Source organism: Carettochelys insculpta, chromosome 1 (assembly GCF_033958435.1).
Source record: "Carettochelys insculpta isolate YL-2023 chromosome 1, ASM3395843v1, whole genome shotgun sequence".
Taxonomy (NCBI): domain Eukaryota; kingdom Metazoa; phylum Chordata; order Testudines; family Carettochelyidae; genus Carettochelys; species Carettochelys insculpta.
In genome coordinates, this window is record NC_134137.1 from 287,361,209 (window position 1) to 287,384,050 (window position 22,842).

Here is a 22,842-nt window from a genome sequence, read left to right on the forward strand (position 1 = left end):
GTGGCCTCAGCCATAGTTTCTATTTGGAAATAGTCCCATTGGATGCCATTACGGCTTATTTTGAAACAGCACTATTCCTTGTCTTAACAGCACCTATTTAGAAATAGCTATTACTTCTGCAGTGAGGTTTGTGTCCACTATTTCAAATTTATTTCAAAATTGCATGGCCATAGTGTAGATGCTCTCAATGTTATTTCAGTAGTGGGCATCCTTCAGTCTGCATAGACTATGGATCGCGCCCTTTATAGTTTCAATTGAGGACTGCATTTACAGCGTCTACTGTGACTATGAAGACCCACACGAGAGTGACAGTCCTTGCTGCATCTCTTGCAGATGTGGTGGGTGTCTGGCAAGTCCTTAGGGTGCTTTCTGTGCGCTCGCTTCTCCTCTGCTAGCTGTCTGATCCTCATCTCGCCCTTCTGAAGGCCCTTGTGTAACCCCTGCCTCCATCTGCTGCGGTCGTTTGCTAGTTCTTCCCAGTTGTCCAGCTCGATGTCTACCTCTCTGAGGTCTCTCTTGCAGACATCTTTGTAGCGCAACTAGGGTGTCCGGTAGGTCTTTTGCCAGAGGCTAGCTCACCATACAGGATGTCTTTTGGAATCCTTGCATCATTCATCCTGTGGACGTGGCCAAGCCAGCGGAGCCGACGCTGCCTGACGAGGGTGTGCATGGTTGGGATTCCAGCTTGCTCGAGGACGGCGGTGTTGGCCACTCTGTCCTTCCATGATATTCCAAGGATGCACCTGAGGCAAATCGCTGTTATTTCTAAATAACTTTGCTGCGTAGATGTAACCTCATTTAGCACAGTTCTGAATGCTCATAAGCAGACGTGGAATTGCACTGACTGTGAACTGGTGCAGAACTTAATCAGCTGTGCTGTGGAAATCAGTGCACAGTTTTTCGACCATACTTGTTTGTAGAAAAGCCTGGCTGTAGTTAGGATGAAGTGTATCACTTACTTCAGTGTACATGAATGCACAGTAGAACCTCAAGAGTTACAGAAACCAAAGTTGCAAACTGACCAGTCAACCATGGACCTCATTTGGAACTGGAAGTATGTAGTCAGGCTGCAGGCAAGATGTTGGGGAAAAGTAAATGCAGTACCCTTCTGTGTTAAGTGTAAACTGCTAAAAAAAGAGAAAATGGCATTTTTCTTCTCCATAGCAACTTCAAAGTTGTGTTAGGTCAATGTTCGGTTGAAAGCTTTTCAAAGAACAACCATAATGTTTTGCTTAAGATGATAAACATTTCAGAGTTACAAACAACCTCCATGCCTGAGGTGTTTGAAACTCTGAGGTTCCACTGTATTCAGCAGGAAAATGCCACTATATCCTGTAGTCCATTTATCTGCAGAAAAGGTCCATCATAAGGAATAGCAATACAAGATTCCCCACAATGTCTCAGCAATGTGCTTCTCCCATGAGCAATCCAGCTGTATATGTCAGAGGAGAATTCACTCTCCAAAGCCCAATTGCTCTTTACCTCGCTCCTGAAACTGATGAGTTAATTAGTGATAGCTGTGCAGTGATTAATGAGATGTGGACAGTGGATTGTGAGCAGCCTATTGTGAATAGTGTGGAGAACTCCAAAATCATGTCACAAAGTGTAATATATTGTAACTATGAAAATCTTGATGTTTCTAATTAATACAGGAAATTAAATATCTAGTGGCCCTAGTCAGTGCATTATTTGAAAACTGCCTCTTCAAAATACCATCTCCACTATAAATTATTAAGAAGTACACATCTCAAACCTGAAGTCTTCCCTCCTCTTGGTGAATAATAAGCAAATGAAGAGATGAAGTTTTGTTTTAATACAGACAGACTTATCTTAATGCCTGCAATATATTGCATCTTGGGAGAGAACTAACAGAAGGGTTAGTTATGGAAAACAAGATAAGGTGTTATTAAATTAAATAAAAGACTGAAAATGCAAGATAGAATTATAATATAACTATCTAGAAACAGGAAATGTCATTTGTGCACATGACATTGTACTGAGGAATGGAGTTTCTGTTGTACACTGGGTTTGTATACTTTTAGATGAGGGAAGTGTGAAAATGACAATCTATACAACATTTCCAATTGGGTTACTGTGTGTAGAGGGAATCAGGGCAGGGCAGTGGCTTATTATATGGAGCAGTGCAATAAAATATTTTTTCCAGTCCAAAAATAAGGAAATAAAATGGAAAAATGTTCAATCTTTCACAGTACCCACATTTCTGACAGCTCAGGCTCCAACGATGCAGCTGCACACCAACGAAAACCGGATACTCAGGTACACTATACACTTCACTCAGATGCTTCAGTCTCTTTAATGAGTGTAGCAAGATAGAAATTGCTCAAGCTAAAAGAACAAGTTTATGTGCTTAGACTAAGCAGGAAGTAAAAGTGTGTAACAAGCTAGTCATAATGCTATTGTATGAATTGAGTGTGTCTCTGGAATCTCCTCCTGAATAGTGTGAAGTACAGTTTATGGTCTCTGTTGCTCTACCACATCTCACAGAGCTGTACTGTATGTGCAGGTACAATCTAACTCTGTAAGATAGAATAGTAAACAAAATTAGGGTTTTCTCATAATTTTCTGTTGTTGTCATAATCTTCTTTACTGATTTCTTTAACATTTGGTTTTCCATTTCAGAAGAAAAACAGTTTCTAACTCTTCTGGTTACAAAGAAATATTTTTGCTGTTGAAAAGAATAAATAGGGTTAGGATCATGGTGTGCATCATTGGAATGCACCGGAGATGATATTTTGTTACAGAAGTTGGAGAAAGTAGTTAAGGGAGAGGCAATTCTAGATTTGACTCTAACAAACAGGAAAGAGCTGGCTGGGAAGTTGAAGGTGGAAAGCAACTGAGATGAAAGTGATCATGAGATGGTAGAGTTCCTACCTCTAAGAAATGGTAGGAGGGAGGACAGCAAAATAAATACAGTGGACTTTAAGAAGGCACATGTTAACAAACTCAAAACTGGTAGATAAGCTCCTGTGGGAAGCAAAGTAAAGAGAAACAAGAGAGCCCCATCTGTATGGCCCATTAGCACAGTGCTGCTGGTGGCAGTGCTATGCTAATGACAGTTCACAAAATTGCAGCTGGAGGACCATTTGCAAATTTGTGTGGCTAATTTAGTGTAGCTGTGTGAGATTTTGCTCTCGGCAGTAGGGGGTGCCAGCAGTACAGAGGCCATGTGGACATGCCTCTGCCGGCTAAGCCAACCTCCCTCACCAGTCTGTTATGTCTGAATGCTTTATGCTAATTAGCCACGCAAGTTTGCAAGTGGTCCTTCATTTGCAATTTCATGAACTATCATTAACATAACACTGCCAGTAGCAGCACTCTGCTAAAGGGGCCATGTAGATGCCGAGGTCAGGAGAGTTGGCTATTTTTAGAGAGACATTATTAAGGACATAAAAAAAGCAAACTATCCCACTGCATAGGAAAGCTAGGAAGGTTGGTAAGTAGCCATCCTGACATCAACAGGAGATCTTCAATGATCTGAAACTGAAAAAAGAGTCAGAGAGAAGTGGAAATGAGGTCAAATTACAAAGATTAAATATGACAAAAGAACCCAACACAGGCATGCAAAATTAAAGACCAAGGCCAAAAATTGGTTTAAACATGGTAGGGACAGAAATAATACTATTTTTATTAGTAATTTTGAGTCAACAGTAATATTTTCCATGTACTGTTACTTTCTATTTTAACATAATAGAAATAATAAAAGGAAAGTTGTAAAACTGAAACCTATATTCCAAAAATAGCCTGCCTCTAAAATCCTTTTACAGACAAGCACACATGGGCTTTCTGGATGGCCAGGCTCATTGACTCTATGATTTCATTTGAATGATTCTAACTTGTGGATCCAGTTTAGACGATATCTAGTTAAAACTGAAGCTTCTGCACCCCAATTTGTTCCATGCAAGCAGAAGCCAAACACTAATGCTGTGTAATTATTGTGGCTATTTTAACTCAGATTTAATTATATTTATTTCTCTTCAGAGATCACTACTTCTTTTGTATGAGAAATTATTTGGCATTTCAGTCTCTTATCCACTGTTGGCCTCCTCAAAGAATTACCATCTTTAAACTCAATCTAAGAGTTATTAACATATTAATTTTAAATCCAGATGAACAAATACAGGTTGAGCCTCTCTCATCTGGCACTCTCTCATCTGGCAACATCTGTAATCTGGCATGGTTTTAGTTAACTGAATGACTGCTTATCATGGGTGTGGCCAAGATTCCTGTAGTCCTATGATTTTTGTTAACATTTCTGCCTCTCCGTGGTCTGTGCTGTTACTTAGCTGTAATTTACCCCTAAGTGTATTCTAAGAGCCCAGTAAGCAGTGGAAGTGTTGGTAATGCTGTTAGACCAGGGATTCCCAACCTATCGATTGTGATTAGATGTAGTAAGGGTTGCCAGCTGGGCAGTCCCAAGCTGCATGTGGTTCTTAAAGGAGCCATTTGCGGCTCTGCTGCCGCTCACTCCTCTGGTTCCCAGTCCCTGCCCTGCCTTGCTGCACTGAAATGAAACTCAGTTCAATTGGCTTAATGGCCAGTGGAGGAGTCTAACCATTAAACCAATTAAATTGAGTCCCATTTCAGCATGGCAGGGCTGGGAACTGCCTGCACTAATAGGAGGACTGGGGGGAGCCACACGGAGGTGGCAGCCCAGCGAAAGAGCAGCAGTGTGTGGAAGTCATGTGAAGGCTGGGGGGAGGCTGAGAGGGATTGAAGCCTGGGGACAAGGCAGAGGTTGAGAGACAGCCAGGGCTCTGCACCCAAGCTGTGGGGTATCCCCACCCCGACCAGGAATCCCACATCTAGCGCTAATCAGGGCTCCATGCCCCAGCCGGCTCCCAGCTGTGGGGCTGCAGGTCCTCCCCACTCCCCCAGCCAGGAATCCCATGGCTGGCGCTGCTAGCCAGGGCTCCGTGCTCCAGCTGGCTCCCAGCTGCAGGGCTGCCAGGGTCCCCACCACCTGCCCCATTTTGTGGAAATGTTATGCAAGACAGGCAGGCCTCACTGGGGATCCTGCGGGGGGGCGGCCTGTCCCACGTGAGTTTTCCAAAAATCTGGCACCCCTATCTGAGAGGGCTTTGAGCCTGGGGGCGGCGGGGAGGTAAAGCTGAGAGAGGTTTAAGGGGGTGAACAGAGGTGTGTTTGGGGGCTGAGTGGGGTTTTAGCCAGGGGGGGTGGGGGAGTGCCCCCCCAACCCCCAGTTTTGAATTGTTTTAAATCTTCCTGAATTGTCAAAATGGGTCCCCATCTCAAAAAGGTTGGGAACTGCTGTGCTAGACAATGTTGACCTCCCATGGTCTGGCAAATTCTCTTGTTCACCACTGGTCAGGTCCTAAGGGTGTTGGACTAGAGAGGATCAACCTGTATTTAGGTCAGAATTTTCTGGTTCTAGGCGTGAAGAGTTAATGTTTACCTATTAAAACCAGCTAAATAAAAATTTAAACCAGATTCTAGACTTAGCAGTAAATACTGATTTATACAAAAATAAACTGGAATTTTTTCCTGACCATTTCAAACTCTGTATTCCCTCTGCCTCACTGCCAGCCATCAGGTTAGCATTATGCATGTTTATCCTGAGGAGTGACACAAAACTGTGGCAGTGGGGAGTAGCCAGCTGCAAGCAGTATGAGAAATCTTCCTCAAAACCTGAGGTTTACACTTGATTTACCACCCCTCCCTCCTGAATTAAAAAAGAAATAAACTAGTAAAGCTCAAACTCAGTCATATGGTCCTGTGAAAGCAAAGTACAAAGATGTATCGTTGTATATTACTCTTTTGTATTCCACCCAGGAAAGGCCATAGCTGTAATCAGAGAGGGTTGACTTTGATTCCAACAGCCCTACACCTGTGCTGGCTGTCATTGGTCTCTACATAGCAAAAGCCACACAGTATTTTTGTGGCCCTGTTCTAATCTGAGTTTATGAATTGAACTGATTTGGCAGTTAGAGCCTTTACAAGAGTTAATCTAGATGGTCCACAAAAGTTTGTTCCAAGACGTACAAATTTATGGTTTATTCTAGGGCTCAGGACGCAAGACACTTCAGTATGACCTTGGTTATCCAAATTTCATGGGAGACAATGAATCATTGTGGATAATTTTGATTTAAGATAATAGAGGGACTCTTAAATTAAAATAATAGATGGTGGGGGAGACATGACTGTTTTTATCCATCCCTCAGATACCCAAAGCAGTGAAACTTGTAAGTTATGTCTACGCAGCAGCGTTGTTCCTAAATAAGGTATTCTGGAGTAGCTAATTCTGAAATAATGCAGCTACGTGCAAAATGTATTTCAAAATAGCACATCTAAACACAACAGAGCATGTTTCAAAATCGATCTATTGGGCACACTATGGCATGTTTCAAAATAGGCACTTTTCCTCAGAGAAACTATGTCTACATTAGCCTCAGAACTTCGAAAGGGGCATGTTAATGAACCTAACTGAAAGATGCTAGTAAGGTACTGCCATGAATATGCAGCACCTCATTAGCATAATGGCAGACACAGCACTTCGAAAGCACTACTTTTTGTAGCGTGTGGCTCGTGTACGCGGGGTCCTTTTTGTAAGGACCCCACACACTTTGCAATCCCCTTATTCCTATAACCAAATAGGAATAAGGGGATTTTGAAGTGTGTGTGGTCCTTTCGAAAAGGACTCCGCATAGACGAGCCGCACGCTACCGAAAGTAGTGCTTTTGAAGTGCTGTGGCTGCCATTATGCTAATGAGACACTGCATAGTCATGGAAGTGTCTCATTAGCATCTTTCAATTAAGTTCATTATCATGCCCCTTTTGAAGTTCCGGGGTTAGTGTGTATATAGCCAGAATGAAGTTTACCTATTGTGAAATAAGGCAAGTGCTATTTCAAAATTATTTCAAAATAGTGGTTGTGTTGTGTAGGTGCTCGCATAGGTATTTCGAAATAGTGACTCCTTTTTCAAATTAACTTTGCTGAGTAGACATACCCATAGAAATGTAAGGTATGACTGTTTCTCATGCACATAAAGTTTGTTTGTTTGTTTGTTAGGTAAAATCCAAGAAGAAGTGCATGAAAAGAAAGAAAGAGAGGAATTGTTACCTAGAAACACTGGAAAAAAACCTTACAAAACAAACACAAGAGCAAGTGGTAGGGCATGATTTCAAGGGTTGTATTGTGTTAGTGAATCATAGCAGCATTTGTCCATCCAGCAGGATTGGGATTATCACTTAAGCCTTACTGTTTTGCATCAGGGACTGCATTGTGAATTATTACACTTTGCAAATTAGCCAGTAGCAAGCAAACAGTTAAAAAGTAAGGATGTTGCTGTACAGATCCTGCAAGATACAGAATATCTCAGATGAAAAACTAAAGTCAGTGAGTGTTGAGGATACTTGTCTCTTCACAGAATCAGGCCTTTATTTGGTCAGTTTCAATTCTAATCACTTTTACAGCTGCCCCTCACATTCTGCCAACACGTAGTGTAGAGTATATTGTAAAAATAATGAAATCCTATTCATAGGAAATTTCAGCATGCCTTTTGCTATTAGATATTTACTCACATGTGGGAAGAGATTAAAAATGTGCTATGCACATTGCATATTGTGTGGATTATAATTTCTACCATATGAACAATAGCAACAAGAAACAGTAAACAGTTGTGTGAACTGTTACTTGGGAAAGATGAATAACGTTTGCCACATCTGTTTGAAAGCATAGTAAATCACCACTCCTGGAAAAAATTACTTTCATTTGAACGCTTGCTGATGTAGTATGTTGTACAATGGTCTTCCTCCTTTGAGGATTTGGGTTCAATTACTAACTGAAGTGACAAGATCAGTGATTTTTATCAACATCCCTTCTTGCGGCCTTGAAGAAATGGCTGTAGAATTTTGTGTCCCAGATTCCAAGACAGGTATGAAGTGATGAGGAAGAGTGAGGCTTGCTGCTAGTTCAAGTTATGTTTGTGTTCAGGATTCATAGCTGTTTTGGGACTAGAACTGTAAGAGGAGAGCACTTATCTTTAGCTGTTTGCTCATGCCTCGTGCTTTTACCATTGGGAACATAGTATCCTGTATCACCCTTTCCCTAAGCTGTAATATTTTCCTTTATGTGTAAAGATGGTTATTTGTTTTCTATTTAGAGAAAAGCCAAACCATCAGAAGAGAATTTTAACAACATCACTAAGAACAGAGGAAATGGCAGCAAAAATGTGAGGGTTTTTCTGTACTCTGAACTATGGGGTTGCCTTCTTTCAGTTTAGGAGGTTGTTCTGTATCTGACCCGACCACAGAATAACACATGGGCAGTTTAATTTCAAAGCAGTGAGTTCAGACACGTTGTGATAAAGCAAAAATAGTTCTTCTGAAAAGGGTCACTTCTCTCTTCTGTAAAACGTGTTTATCTTAGGTCACAGGTTTCCAAGCAAAAGCAATGTCTCAACATCCAATGTGGGAGAGGCCAAAGACACTAACATTCAGTCTCCACTAGCATGTTATTTGATGGCCTTTCCCTCTTCTCCAGGATACATATAGCATGGGATTTGACCAGACCCTCTTTGACTTCAGAAGCCGCCTACTACTCTTTCTCCACCTTTGTAAAAACTTCCCTTTATGGAAGTTTCTGTCCATCCTTTAAAATGTTACATTTTTCTAGCTCTTCTCCATCAATCATGTCAAACCCATTGTGGTTCTAGAGAAAAAAGCCTGTATGATTCTAAATAATCTTGGAAATCATTTCATCCCAGAGTTCTGAATATCAAAATATTTGCATTGTTCATGATTTGTAATGCCAATCCACATGCCTTTCTACCTTTCAAAGGGAGTAACATCATAATTAGCATTTATTGACTGACAAGGTTAGCATCTTTTGTTTTTTAAGTAAGCCTTGGGTAACAAAATCAAAGTGCTCTCAATGTCCGCTAGTTTTATTACACTTTTCTCTTGGTGGTCAGTGGGGTTCTGTGCCAGTACAGGGGGTCACCAACATGGAATCACTTATAAATTCAGCAAGCTTGTATGCCGAGGGGGTGCAAAGGGTGCAAATGCACCTCCCCTCCTACATCCAGTTTCTCTCCCTCCCTGCTGTACTGTGCAGGGATCTGCAGGGCATGATGGGGGGGAACCAAGGCACCCTGGGAACTGTAGTTCCTTGGCTGGCTCCCTGCCTAGAGAACTGGCTCTGGAGCAGGGAAGGGACTACATTTCCTAGCATGCCACTGGCCATTAGCAATGGGAAAGGGAAGGAGATGAGGGAATATTGGTTTTTACCTATAATTTTACAGCAAGATCCCAGAAGATAATTTCTGTAAAACCTGTGCTATTGTATACATTTTTAGATTGTTGTAACAAAATCATCATAAATATCAATCACTGTTTCTACTCAATTTTTCATTAATCTCTCTTATGCATTCATTGCACAACTGCTTGAACTCCTTTATATTGAAAAAAATTGTGGTCCACACATGTCCACAAAATTCCTCTGTGCAGGCCAGTTCAGGGCTTAAGCCTGATATTGAAGTTCAGCATGGTACCTTATGTTTTTTCCCTCATCCCACTTTAGCCTCTTCTTGATACAATTATGGAGCGCACTCCCTCCCCCAATTTCTAGCCTCTAAATCTGGCTTCATAAATGGGGTCAGGTTTTCAAAAGAATTCAGTATGTTGGCTACTGAATTCTTTTTTTACTAGGCGCCATGCTGTTTGAAAAATGTGACTTTTATTGAGGTCTTGATCACTGAAAATCTGACTCTGCAGACAGGATTTTTTTAAATAGTTAAATTCATATGGAAACACTTTAAGTGGCCAATTTTGCAAAAGATCAGAGTGCCAGATCAGTTACTGCTTTTGAATGTTCACCATTTTTTAAAAGTTGGGCCATTTATTTAAATGCCCAACTTTCTGTTGCTATTTAAAAACAAAATTTCATCCAAACTGTTCAGAATTGGATTAGCAAAACCATGTTTACGTTATGTTTAGAGACGTTTTCAAATGTGATTCTTTTTTTAGTGCAGGTAAATAAAAATCTGTTTGCTATTTTCCCTTTGTTGACTCACTGTATACAATAAGTAGAAATGTAAAAGGTGTTTGGAACTATTCCATTGCCTTACTCTACGGAGCACTCTCTGACCAATAGGTAATTGGTTTCATTGTTTGTAGTGCTGATGGTGTCATTCTGTCATATGATTCATACATTTCTCTTTTCAAAGGTTTCAGTCTATCTCCCCTGTAGTTCAAGAAGCAATGATGTTACCAAAGTCCAGGTACTTGTGTTTGAGCAGAAAGAATCTTGTACTCTAGTGTGTTATGGTTCCTATCATAAATCAGTCTGTCCAGAAGGATCAATCCACATCCAACTTTAATATGGTGGTTAGCATTTCTCATACATGGGATTTTAAAAAAATGGCCCCAACTGGGAAGTGTAGGTGCAAAAAAGACATTAATTAAAGCCACAGTACTAAATTAGTTCTGCTTATAGTGTCAGTCCAAACTAGGATTTGGTGATAGAGAGCATGTAAAGTATTTGTAAATTTCAGGCATAGTGAACTGAGAAGCCAAAATAATGTTACAAATATTGACAGTCCACCTTGAAGAAACTAACAAGAAAGATTTTGGTTGACACATCAGACAGCATTTGTCAGGCAGGCTGCTACATCATGAGGAATCAGGAAGAACAAAACAAAAACCACCTTACTGCCATTTGGGCCAATATCTAAAGCAGGGATGTCCAATACATGGCCGGGGGCCAGCAGCGGTGCCATTTTGAAAGCCAGCCCTGGGGCGCAGGGTCAGCAATCTGTGGGTCTGAGCTGCATGTGGCTCTTTAAGGAGCCGTTTGTGTCTCGGGATGCTGCCACCACTGACTCCTGCTCCAGCTCCCTGCCCCAGTCAGACGTCACGGAGAAGAGCTAGCCAGTGGCAGGGGACTGTGGCTCCCACTGGGGCCTCACACCCAGTGCGTGGGCTGCAGGTCAACAGTGCCTCCCTATGGCAACACATCAAGGAGGGACTGCAAGTGGTGCTGCACGCAGCTGCCCATGGCCAGCCCTGCTTCAGGCTCTGAAAGACGCAGCAAGTTCCTCTCCACCCAAGAGAAGCCAGCTTCCTCCAAGAGGGAGGAGTGCCCGGATTCTGGCCCCAATCCTGTCTCAGGGCCCAGCATTGATGTGGCATCCCCACTGCAGGGTGGGAACCACCCTGGGCAGCACCCCTTGCTCCCTGTGGTGCTTCCTGGGCCATCCTGATCCGCTCCCTCAGCTCGCTGCAGCTGGCAGAAGCTACATCCCCGATTTGCCAGCCGCAGTCTCTCTGGTCCTGCAGCATGTGGCCAGGCAACACCAGGCAGCAGTTCTCCCTCATGCCAGATCTCCTGCACTGCACAGACCAGGGGGCACCCAGGAGAAGATGTGGGAGCTGGTGAGGAGCTGGAGGAACTCAGGTGCCTCTCTCTGTGCATGCGAGGGTATGCCGGGTGCCCAACTCTGGGGACAGATGACTGGGCACTGCTGGCTTGCCCTGTCCCAGGAGGAAAACTCAGCTTTTTTCATAGTCTGTAGAACACCTTCATGGCATTATATACATTTATTAATAGTAATTCATTTTCAGCAAGGCCAAGGATCTGATGCAATAGCTATCTGAGGTGGCTTGGAGCTGCAAGCCTGAGGGTGGTTTGGGGCTGAGGGGTGGTGGTAGTCTGAGGCTATTTTGTGTTCGGCCCCTGGAACATGTAAAAGATTGGTGTGTGCCACCTGATAAAAATAGGATGGATACCTCTGACCTAAGGGAAGCCATGTCAGAGTCCCTGAGATGGCACAGGAACACTAACTATTGTATTCAAAAAGTACTGTGAACTGTAGCCTGTTTTACTAAGAGCTGCCGCTTGTCAGATGCTATAGTACTTGTACAAATTAAGGGATCTGCACAAAGAGACGGATTCTCCTCTAGAACAGGAGTGAGCAAACTTTTTAGGCCATGCCCCACTTTTTGGCCCTACAGTTAGCTGGATCTCCTTGCAAATAAAATTTATATTCCATGACTCTTCCTGCCTGAGTTTTTTTCTGAGTTTCTACCACTCCCAAATTAAGAATTCCAGGAACAAGGTCTCTCATGTAACTCAGTGTTTTCCATCAGTCTACATGTACCCTGTATTTCTACCTTTTGCTTCACTCCCATGGTCAGTAATTGCCATTCATCTCAAGAGCAATCAACCAGTCAGTTTAGTCTCCCACTCAGCCTCAATCAAATTATTCCTCTCCCATTTGAACACCACCCCACCAACTCCTACCCAAGTTTTCACTCTCTAAGGAAATCATTGAACCAATCTGCAATCCTTTGGGAGACCACTGAGCAGCAGCACAATGTCATTTTCTTTTTCTGTTTCACAGTTTCATTTAGAGTAGATTCATAATAAATGTCTCTCTCCTTTCTTACAGACTAGCAGCGTGGCAGCATTACATAAAATACTTAAGGAAATTGACCCCATGGTGAAAGGTAAACCTCAGTTTTGGGGGCAGAGAGGAGGGAAATGAAGACCCTGTAATCCAGATATTGTCTCTTAGCACTGATGATTGTTGGGATGTGTGGTATTAGTCTGCTGCTTAATATGGGCCAACAATTGGACAGAAAGACATGACACACCACTCTAGTTCATCACAGTCAAGAGTCTATAAGCTGGACTATGAGGAGAGTAGAAGGATACAGTTATGACAATGAACCTTCTCTGCACCTATCCCACCCTGGTCCTAATTTTCATTTGTACTTGGACATTATTTTTTATGCCTTTGATAATTATTTATTCCAGAAAGATTCTCCCTAGACACAAAATCAGTATTTTCATCTTTAGAAAATTTAACATTTTCTTTGCCCAAATTACATTTTTATTAAGCTCTGCCCTCTGGTCCACTTCTGCTAAGCTGTTGTGGTGAAATGTTGTGCCAGTTGAAAGCCTGAAACTTGTTTTCTTTTAAATACAATCTTTAAAATCTTTTCCAGAAGCAGTGCCAGCTGAGCAAGTGAATTATACAGAACAATATCTAGGTCCTTGTTTTCCTGAGGAGGCATCAGGTGAGGAATTGTAACAATGGGAAGGAGTGTATTTGCATTATGTATTGTTAAGTACAGGTATGTGGTAGCTTTTTGATTTTTTTTTTTCTTTTTCTGTTAGTAACTGTTGTGAGGATACTGGAAGCTGTCTTTCTGACATGGCTTCAGCAGAGAGCATCAAGCTCCCAGGCCCTGGGGCAATGGGAAACACCTGAAGTGTCAGGCAGCAGGGGTATCTTCGTCCCTGCAGATGCCTCTCTTGAAGTAGGGTGGAGAACTACAGAACCCCGAATTCAAATTTGACACATTAACATGTGATTTGAACTGGGTTGGGAATTTTCTAGCTCATTATAGGGGCTCTTTTGCATACTTGGCTTTATCTAATTCTTGACTCCCCCCTCTCCCCCTTCTGCCCTCTGATTTGCTCAGCTTGATGATATTTTTCTGATTTGTCAAACTTGATTGCTATTTTGGGTTCTCTGTGCCTTAAATATTGAGTCAGTTCTGGTATGGCTATGGTCTGAAGAAGTGGGTCTGTCCCACGAAAGCTCATCAGCTAATAAATTATTTTGTTAGTCTTCAAAGTGCTACTGGACTGGTTTTTTGTTTTACAGAACCCCATTTCGTCAGAGTGGCTTCAGTGAATTTTCTGTTTTGTCCATGATCTATCCATGTTTTTTACTAAAAGTATACCTGACAAAATCTTAGCCTTACTCATAGGGATAAATTTTAGACAGGAGTTTTCCCTTTTTTATACCTAAAGAACTAGTATATTGTGAAGGTGTTTCATTTAGAAAAACAAACCCATGATATAATACCGATGGATAATATTAATCTCATATTCTAACCATTTGTTTTAATAATGATTTTGTGCTTTTCATTCATGCTACATAAAAATAGGTCTTTGAATCTCTGTTTTTCCTGCCATGAATTCATAGCTGCTGTACCTAACACTAACAAGGGAGCTATCTAAGTGGTGGTCTTTATTGTGTAGAACTTAATGGGGAACAACAAGAAAAGAATTATTTTAATCTTTCCTTACATTTTGTCACCTTCTCCTTCTTTGGGTTCATGGATGAAAGACGACAGTTAAGCTTTCAAATATTCCACCCAAAGTTTGTTGCTGGTCTCCAGTTTGAGAATTTTGTTTTATTAAGCAATACAATTTGAACAATTTTTATTGTTGAAATTTATTTCAATTGTAAAAAAAAACCACCTATTTATTTAAAGTAAAGCTTTCAGAGAGGGAGAGAGAGTATTTCACACCTACATAGATACAGTTCCAATACATATACCCGCTGAGCTATTCTGAAAGGACATATTTTAAACATCTGACCTTATATTTTTTCCCTGCAGTCTTTAATTGTGGGCACAAGTAATTCCAAGCGTGATTGACTCCAGTGGGCCCATTCATGTATTTAATTGAGGCACATGCTTTAAATGCTTTGCTTCAAGGCCTATCTGCAGAAGATGTTAACAAGGAACTTGAGCATTGATTAATGGAATAATGAGGTTTATGAGATTTGCCCTGCAGCCTTTAGAGGAGTTGTGTTTTCTTTTTCATGCTCCTTAAATACTGTACCCTTGTCCAAAAATACACAGTTTATAGAGATTAAAATACTATATTCTCCCAGGCTTTCCTGGAAATTGCACTAGCTAAAGGAAAGAATACAATACTGCATGACAATACTGCATTTATTTTTACCATGATTGTTGTTTTCTTAGACTTGGACTGGAGCACTGTATCCCAACCTCTAAAAGATTTCATATCCCAGAGACTTTTTCTCCCTCCTGCCATCCTCAAACAAATGTGCTATATAGCTCCAACTGGAGGGAATGGGGCGGTCACTGGCTGTCAGCTTCCCAAGGTGGTGAACAGGCCGAAAGTGAACGAAAAAAAGGCCCAGCGAAGAGGTGAGAAGTGGTGGAAACTAGAAGGTAGATGAAAAGGTAAATCACCTCTGGAAAATTGAATGCCATTTTAACATTAGAACTCATCAGGCAGCTGAGAATCCACAGAGCAGAACTGTGAAGATCTGTTGATTATTTGTATTACAGTAGTGCCTAGGGGTGTCCAAAGTCAGGGGTGGACCCTCTTGTGGGGGTGAAATTTTGTAATGGGTGCAGTACAATCAGCTGCTCATTCTCAGGCTCATCCATGTTAAAATACAATATGTGACTGGTTTTGTGTATGTGTACTCATTTTTATATACTGATTAATAAAGTTTTTACATTCTACAGACTTATTTTTTATACATACTGAAATGGTTTTCTTTCATATGAACATAACTGAAATTTCTAGCCGTTTGGATTACATTAGGCAGGTTGGGGAGGCCCAGCTAATTGCAAGGATGAAAAGTGGGGTGCCAATGTAAAAAGTTTGCTGACCCCGGGTTAGGTGCTCTGTGTGTACATGGGAGGAGATGCTGTCTTGGTAGTTAAGATTTTACAGGGTAAGTTGGCAAGATATTCAGAGTACAAGAAGGGAAATACTGTTATCTTGATTTTACAGATGAAGCATGGTGGCTTAAAAAAATGAAGTGACTCGTCCTGAAGTCACACAAAAAGTTGGTGGTGGAGTGAGGTATTGAACCAATATACTGAAACTGGGTGCAGTAGAGAGGACTTCTCTTGGATTTTGAAAGAAGCATAATAGCAAATAGGAGGGAGGATGGTCTTGTGGTTAAAGACAGACTTGGGAGTCAGGAGTTGGAGGTTCAATTATAAACTGTATCAAAGGAGTTTTCTGTGGCCTTGGGCAAATCAATTAATTGATATATGCCCCAGTTTCCCCATCTGTAAAGTAAAAATAATAGTACTTGCATGCTTCATGGGGTACTGAGGTTAATTTGTTAATCTTAGAGGTGCTGAGATACTAAGGTATTGAGCCCATTTGAAATGATAAATAATCAGGATTTACTCATATTTAATTGAAATTATGATGTATGTTACTCATCTACCAAATCTTGAATAGTCTGCATTTTGTTTAATCTAAAGGATGTTTGATCAGTTGTTCTGTTTCAAATATCACAGTAAATCCAGCTGAAGTACTGGCAAAATAATGGATATATGATCCAAAGTCAAAATGTTCAAAGCAGTTCCTAAATCTGTACTTAAACACCTAAATAAGTGTCTTGATTTTCTGAGATCCTAAGAACCCGCAACTCTCTATGACTTGTTAGTCCCCAAAAGTCAGAGTATACTAGCAAAGACAAAAACCAAGCTATTGTATTATATGATTAACTATTTCCTGTAAATCTGACATGTACATTCAGTACAGTAATGTTTCTTACCTACTTTTTACAGTAAAGCTGCCTATTATGACCTCCATCAAGCAAGTGGGAAAATGCTTCACGTAAGAGAATGTTATATTTAACTTCTAGAATTCCTCTTGTGTGGGGAAAGATTTATCCCAGTTTGACTTTTTTCTGAGTCACTTTTTATCTCTTTGATGTAGAAAAGGAAATAAACTGAAACACAGACTGAAACCTTTTAGCAGGGCAAAAATAACCAACTTTTGGGAGATGATTTTCAGAGTTGGTGGTGGTTTTTTCCCCCCCGCCAATCTTTTTTGTTTATCTGACTTTCTGTTCTTTGTCATTTTATCTTGTCTTTGTAAACCTCAGTTCTGCACATCTTTTTATAGTTGCTTAACTTTAAATGTGATTTGCCTCACTGAAGTCAGTGAGACTATTCACATGCTTACAGGTAAGACAGATACTTGCACTTCCAGGTTTTGGCTGTCTTGGGAATGAATTCTGAACGCTGTATTTTCTTATGGATGTGAAGGTTTTTTATACCAGTAACACGGGTGCTCAATGTGTTCATTATGTACATAAACACTTGCATATTGATAGGCTGTTAGTTCCTTTTGCTTGTTTACTATGCACTGTAAGCTATTTCTGAGTTGACAGCGCCTGGTGGCATGTTAGCCAGTCAAATTACAGGAAGGCAGAAAGTTATTTTTTACATTTGAAAGAGGATAAAGCTTCAGCCAGTCAGCATCCAGTGTATTTATAAAAGAGAACCATATGTTTAAAAAATATATATATTTTATGCTCAAGCTGGCTTGCATGACTGGCTAACAGCAGCCTTGTCTTCTTCTTTCTGTATGCAGTAGAGAAAGAACCTTCACAAGAGCCAAACCACAGCTTGAGAACTGTTTATTATTACTGTTATTATTGTGGTAGCACCCAGAAACCCCAATCACGGACTGGAATCCCAGTGTGTGAGGCAGTGTATAAACAGAACCAAAAGCTGGTCACTGCCCTAAAAAGCTTATGAAATAAGGATGGCAACTAAATTTTCTACATTCGGGGTTAATGCAAAATCCACCTCTTTGTTCAAGGTTTCCCACAACAACACTTTATTTCTCAGACTTTATTTTTTTTAAGTACAAGAGAACATAAGCCTGTCTCCTAGGCTATGTCTAGATTGCAGGCTTCTCTCGGGAGCCCAGAGTTCTCCCCACAGCAGCCTTTCACTCCGGGAGCCTTCTGCTGAAATTCCAGTCATCCTCATTCCCCAAGGAGGAAGGAGGATGTTGGCAGAGGGGGTTTTCTCGACATTTGGCCCCATGTAGATGGGACAAATCTGGGAAAGCCTCTCCCAACAGAACTGTCAGCAGGAGATATGCAAATACTTTGCACAATTTGCATATCTTCTGCCAACAGTTCTGCGCAATCTAGACATGGCCCTAGTGTCTGGAAGGGAAAAATATGATTGTTCTTGTTTTTCATTCTTCTGATACTCTGGTGACTCTCCAATGCTACTGGGATGGGCACCAGTGTAATATCCTGGATGGATGGTGGTAAAATGACGAAATGTCATTTCCACCAGTATTGATCAAATAAAAATGATTGAGCCACCATACTTTGTTGTGTACAGGTGAAATATATGGGAAAATGCCTGTTTAACTTGGCATTAATGTAAAAGCAGGAGTTCCTCAACCTATAACAGTGTCCTTTTCTATGCCTTTATTTTTATATCTATCTATCGTATATAGATATTGTCATGATTAGTCTGGAAATAAATTAATTATCCCACTTATTTCAGTGCTGAAAGAATGACTCAGGGTGCCGAAGGCAACATTCTTGAAAAGAAATCTTTGCCACTGGGGCTAGGAGGAAGAATGTCCCAAGCCACCACCCTACCTAAGAGAGCAAACCTCTCTTCACCATTCTTCAAGATGACATCCCGAAGTGTAGAGAACCACCCAGGCAGAAGGGTCACCAGCTGCACAGAAAAGGCAGTTACTTGTATGAAAGGTTTTCTTCATGGGTTTTTTTAATTAAAATATTTTAGGTGCCAAAAGAGAACAGGATTTGCTTTTCTTTTATGCATTCCTTATTCTGAATATTGCAAAGCAATGAGATAGATGATGGAAGTGCATTTATTGTGTTGAAAAATATGAATGGACTTCAGCTGGCTTTTAGCAACAGCCTGCATGCCACAGGGGATGTCAGAACTGGTTTCATTTGGGTAAATTGACAACACAGGAGATCAGTCCATGTCTTTTCTACAGGCTGTTATCCTCGGCCTTAACATCAAGTAGAAATGAGCCTGAAGAACCACTATATATTGTATTGAAAGTATGACACCTCTAGCATTTCATTATTCCCATCCGGTGACTGGGGATAATAGTCCATCCACCGTTTCACAGTCTAACACATACATGCATCAGTGTGCCATAAAGAGATATGACACAGCTGTTTGTGAATAGTCAAGAAAATCTTTTAATAAGAGCAACAGAATAGCCTACTACTTGCAATAGGTGAAACAAAATTCAGTACCCCAGGTAGTGATTCATGCATTATGGTCTAATAGGCTGCAAAGCATGTTACAGACCACTGTGCATACTGGACACACCCACTGCTGCCAGACTTTCCATTTTTCCTAAGTTTAGTTCAGCTATCAGAGTAGGTGTCGATTTCACTGAAATAATGTGCCATCGTGGTGCATGGCCGATGTGGTGTAGCTTTTTTTCCTTCCTGGGACAGATCTGGACCACCATACAGAGAGCAGTTCAAGCAGGGAAGAAAGAAAAGTGAAGGACAGGCCACCACTGAAAAGTGCAAGGTCCTGTCAAAACAGGGCAACAAGCCAAGAAGTGAATGTTAGGATGATCTAGTCTTGCCAGACACAGGAATCATTGCAACTTTCTTTCCCTATAGTGCCTGGTGCAAAGGGCAGGAAATCCAATGAAAGGTGTCATGAGGGTGAACCACAGCCAAAATCCTTTGGCCAGCACCAGTAAGTGAAGAGTCCAGGTACTGAAATTGCCTCTCCAGCCAGTGATATGTTGAATGTCCATTATGGCATTAAAATGAGGGTGTCAGCATCAACAGAAGCAAATGTTCTTGCTTAATTTCTAAGCTATGCACAGATGGGCAACTGAAATACAGTAAGTTCTTTCATATCCAGCTGCCCCAGGACCAGGAGGTTGTCACTGCTTCAAGGCAAGGAGGGATAGCTCAGTGGTCTGAGCATTGGCCTGCTAAACCTGGGGTTGTGAGCTCAATCCTTGAGGAGGCCATTTAGGGATCTGGACAAATAGATGTCAGGGGTGGTGCTTGGTTGTCACATCTTCAAGGCAGGAAGGGATAGTTCAGAGGCTTGAGCATTGGCCTGTTAAACCCAGGGTTGCAATCTCAATCCTTGAGGGGGAGGGGGCTATTTAGGGATCCAGGACAAATAGTTCTACAGAAGGGAGGGGTAGCTCAGTGGTTTGAGCAGTGGCCTGCTAAACCCAGGGCTGTGAGCTCAATCCTTGAGGAGGCCATTTAGGGATTGAGTCAAATAGATGGCAGGGGTGGTGCTTGGTCCTATCAAGAGGGCAGGGGACTGGACTAGATAACCTACCAAGGTCCCTTTCAGTTCTAGGAGATGTGCATCTCCAGTATCTTTAAATATGCTGGATAATAGAGAGGTAATACCTAGCAATGCATAATACTAAAGAAAAACAAGATTAGATACTAAAAAACAAATAAGTGTTGCTACATACTTGATTTACCAACAGTAGTACTGTAAACTTTATTTGCTGTATTTATTTGTATTTACTTTCACTATACTGTACTTATGGAAAATATAATCAAAATTTACTTATGGTTAAAAGGCCAGTTATTTGAGAGTTACAGATGATAGAATGCCAGATATGAAAGAGTTTGCTGTATGGGAGATCTCACAGTTCTCATTGTACATCAGCTTACTTCAGAGTCTCCTGAGTAGAAACTTCCATTTGTGCTCAATCAACACCTATCAGGGACGGTCTAGACAGTGGTTGGTCCTGCCATGATTGCGGGGTACTGGAGTTGATGATCTCTTGAAGTTCCTTCCAGTTCTATTTTTTTTATTTTATTTTTGGGAGCGAGGAAGGGTAATGCAAAGTCCAGCCCAGTAGCACATGAGCTAAGAACTTAGCTCTCATTTTTGTTTAACATCTCAAGATGTTCTTGACTCTTGGATCCTGCTAAGTTTTTTTTCACTGAGTCACTCAAACTCTCTTTTGAGAGTGACATGTATATCTCTTGATTGGTGATAGATAAATTAGAAGGTCATCCAGGAGAATCCCAAAGCATTTTGCAGTCTTACAAAATCTTTATATGGGTATCATTTTATTGTCAGTGGAAACCTGGGAGTTGATCTTGCAACCATTTATGAATTCAGCATAGGAAGTGAAAAAATCTCATATCCAGTTGAACTCGAGCTATTTAAATTTCTCATCCTGTTTTGTTACCCAGCATTCAATTTAGTTAGAGCTGCCCCCTCCCTTCCTTTTCTTTCTCTCTACATCTCAATGGCTTGTACTCCAAACTAAGTCAAAACCTGGTACTGAGCAGTTTGAATGGGGCCAGCATTGGATTTGGCAGTAGTCAAATAAATCTCCTTTGATTGTGTGTGTATACTGCTGTAAAGCATTATTAATTAATATATAGAATTTGTAAAATACCTAAAATGATAGCATAATTAGACAGCTGGTTTTGGAGGGCCTAGCCACTAGGTCAGGGGTCTCAAACTCATGGCCCAGGATCCAGCTATGGCTGGAGCATTTTTGCAGTCTGGCCAGAGTCCCGGTGACCTAGAAGATGGCTTGTCTGCACCCATACCTCAAACCCCTCCCTTCCCATCACTGATCCACCCTCTCCCATCCACTGCAGCTCATCTCCTGAGGGATGTGGCCTCCAGAATTACAGGGGGCCTGGTGTTAGACAGCAGCAGCAGCCAGGTCCCCCTGCACTCACTGTGGCATCAGGAGCTGTGGGGGAGCAGTGGTGAGTGCAGGGTTGGGGGAGCTACTGCTGCCACTCCACACAAAGACCCCTGTAACCTCTGAAATCGCATCCCTTGGGTATCGACATGCCCCACAGGCTATCAGGACTCCTGGGCCAGATTGAAAAATTGCTCCAGTCATAGATGGCCTGCAGGCTAGGAGTTTGAGACCTCTGCACTAGGTAGCATTTTGTAGACATGTCTATAATACTAGTTGAACGGGGTGGTCTGAGATACATGATTGACGTGTTCTATTTCTTTTGTACAGAGCAGACCTAACAGCTTGTTCAAATACAACAGAGGACTTGGCCAGGCCTACAGTATTAAGCAAAATGATTGTACTGCCTCAGTGTGACAATAGAGAAACATTCAACCAAGCATCTTTGCTGTGTGCCCTAAAGAAGACATCTGTGAAAGGCTTGTTGTGCAACAGTCAGACCAAGGCTTTGGCTGAGAGAAAAACTCTGGAGCCTGGCTCACAGGCTCTGCATACAAGACCTTGCAGTCGCAACTGGGTGAATTTGCTGTCAGGTGTAGAAACTGACATAAATGTTATGAAAAATGGTACCTTAAAAGCGAAATATACAACCAGGCAGGCTCCATTCAGACAGGACACCAATCCTGCGAAGTGATACCCTGAGGGATTAAGAATCCAGTCCTGGAGAAACCCTTTTGAAGAGCTGCTCTGAAAATGCAACTGAAGTGTATTCAGGGCAAAGAAACAGCCTTATGCTGTTCTGGAATACAGTTTGCAGATTTCCAGAACCTGTGGTGGCAGCCGAAGAAGACACAGACTTTGTTTCTCTCAGAATTTTTCCATTTTTTAATCGTCAACAAATTTCAGATATAAAAAAGCCAGTTGAATCATATGATGTCGTCAGAATTAGTGTTGTCTGAACAGAATGAAAACTAAAAATGGGAATATTTTGTCTTACTCAATTCAGACTATCCCAGCCACTTCAAGGTACGGTGCTGATGAAGTCCCAAGGGAATCCCAGCCAGTTCTGTATTACTGAAGGTTGTCAGTCAAAGGGGAGTTTTAGAGAAATAACATGGAATACATTACATATAAGGGAGTGGCTGTGCTGGAGAGTCCTGAGAAAGTAGAGGAGGGATGTTGCCCCACTGGAGGCAAAAGCAAACAAGTAGTTTATTCTAAAATTGAAAAGCAAAAAGTCAGTAAAATGTCTTTAAAAAAATATCACATCTTAGTATGGTGCTGGATCGCAGATGGGACTAGGACTGCTGTCTTTGTTGCTGTCCATCTAATTTATTTTGCTTATGCCAATTGAACATTTGTTCTTTCCCCAAGATGGGCCAGCATTAATCCCCAGGACACTAGAGTTAGCTAAACAGTGCAAAGTGCAGCTTTTCTGTTATTGAACACTCAGCTGATACCTGTCTCCACTGCATTATCCCAGAACCTTGCTGTGCACTTATGGTTTGTTTTGACTAGAATAAAGGTGTGTTGTTTGAATGTGTGCCCCTGCAAAGAGCTCAGCATATGGTAGAATGAAGCAATGCCAGTTTCTGGTT

The 22,842-nt window shown here is 41.5% G+C and overlaps 1 protein-coding gene across 1 annotated transcript in view; it reads left to right on the plus strand.

The window, feature by feature from the left end:
* Positions 1-21,712, plus strand: part of AGBL3 (AGBL carboxypeptidase 3) — a 46,432-nt gene extending 24,720 nt beyond the window's left edge. Inside the window, exons 11-19 of the mRNA XM_074983966.1 lie at positions 2,211-2,277; positions 8,142-8,210; positions 10,206-10,259; positions 12,429-12,486; positions 12,988-13,059; positions 14,764-14,952; positions 16,345-16,393; positions 19,212-19,290; positions 21,575-21,712. Coding sequence (XP_074840067.1) covers positions 2,211-2,277; positions 8,142-8,210; positions 10,206-10,259; positions 12,429-12,486; positions 12,988-13,059; positions 14,764-14,952; positions 16,345-16,393; positions 19,212-19,242 — 589 coding nt within the window. The 3' untranslated portion in view covers positions 19,243-19,290; positions 21,575-21,712. The remainder of the gene's footprint in view (positions 1-2,210; positions 2,278-8,141; positions 8,211-10,205; positions 10,260-12,428; positions 12,487-12,987; positions 13,060-14,763; positions 14,953-16,344; positions 16,394-19,211; positions 19,291-21,574) is intronic.
* The last annotated feature ends 1,130 nt before the right edge of the window (positions 21,713-22,842 follow it).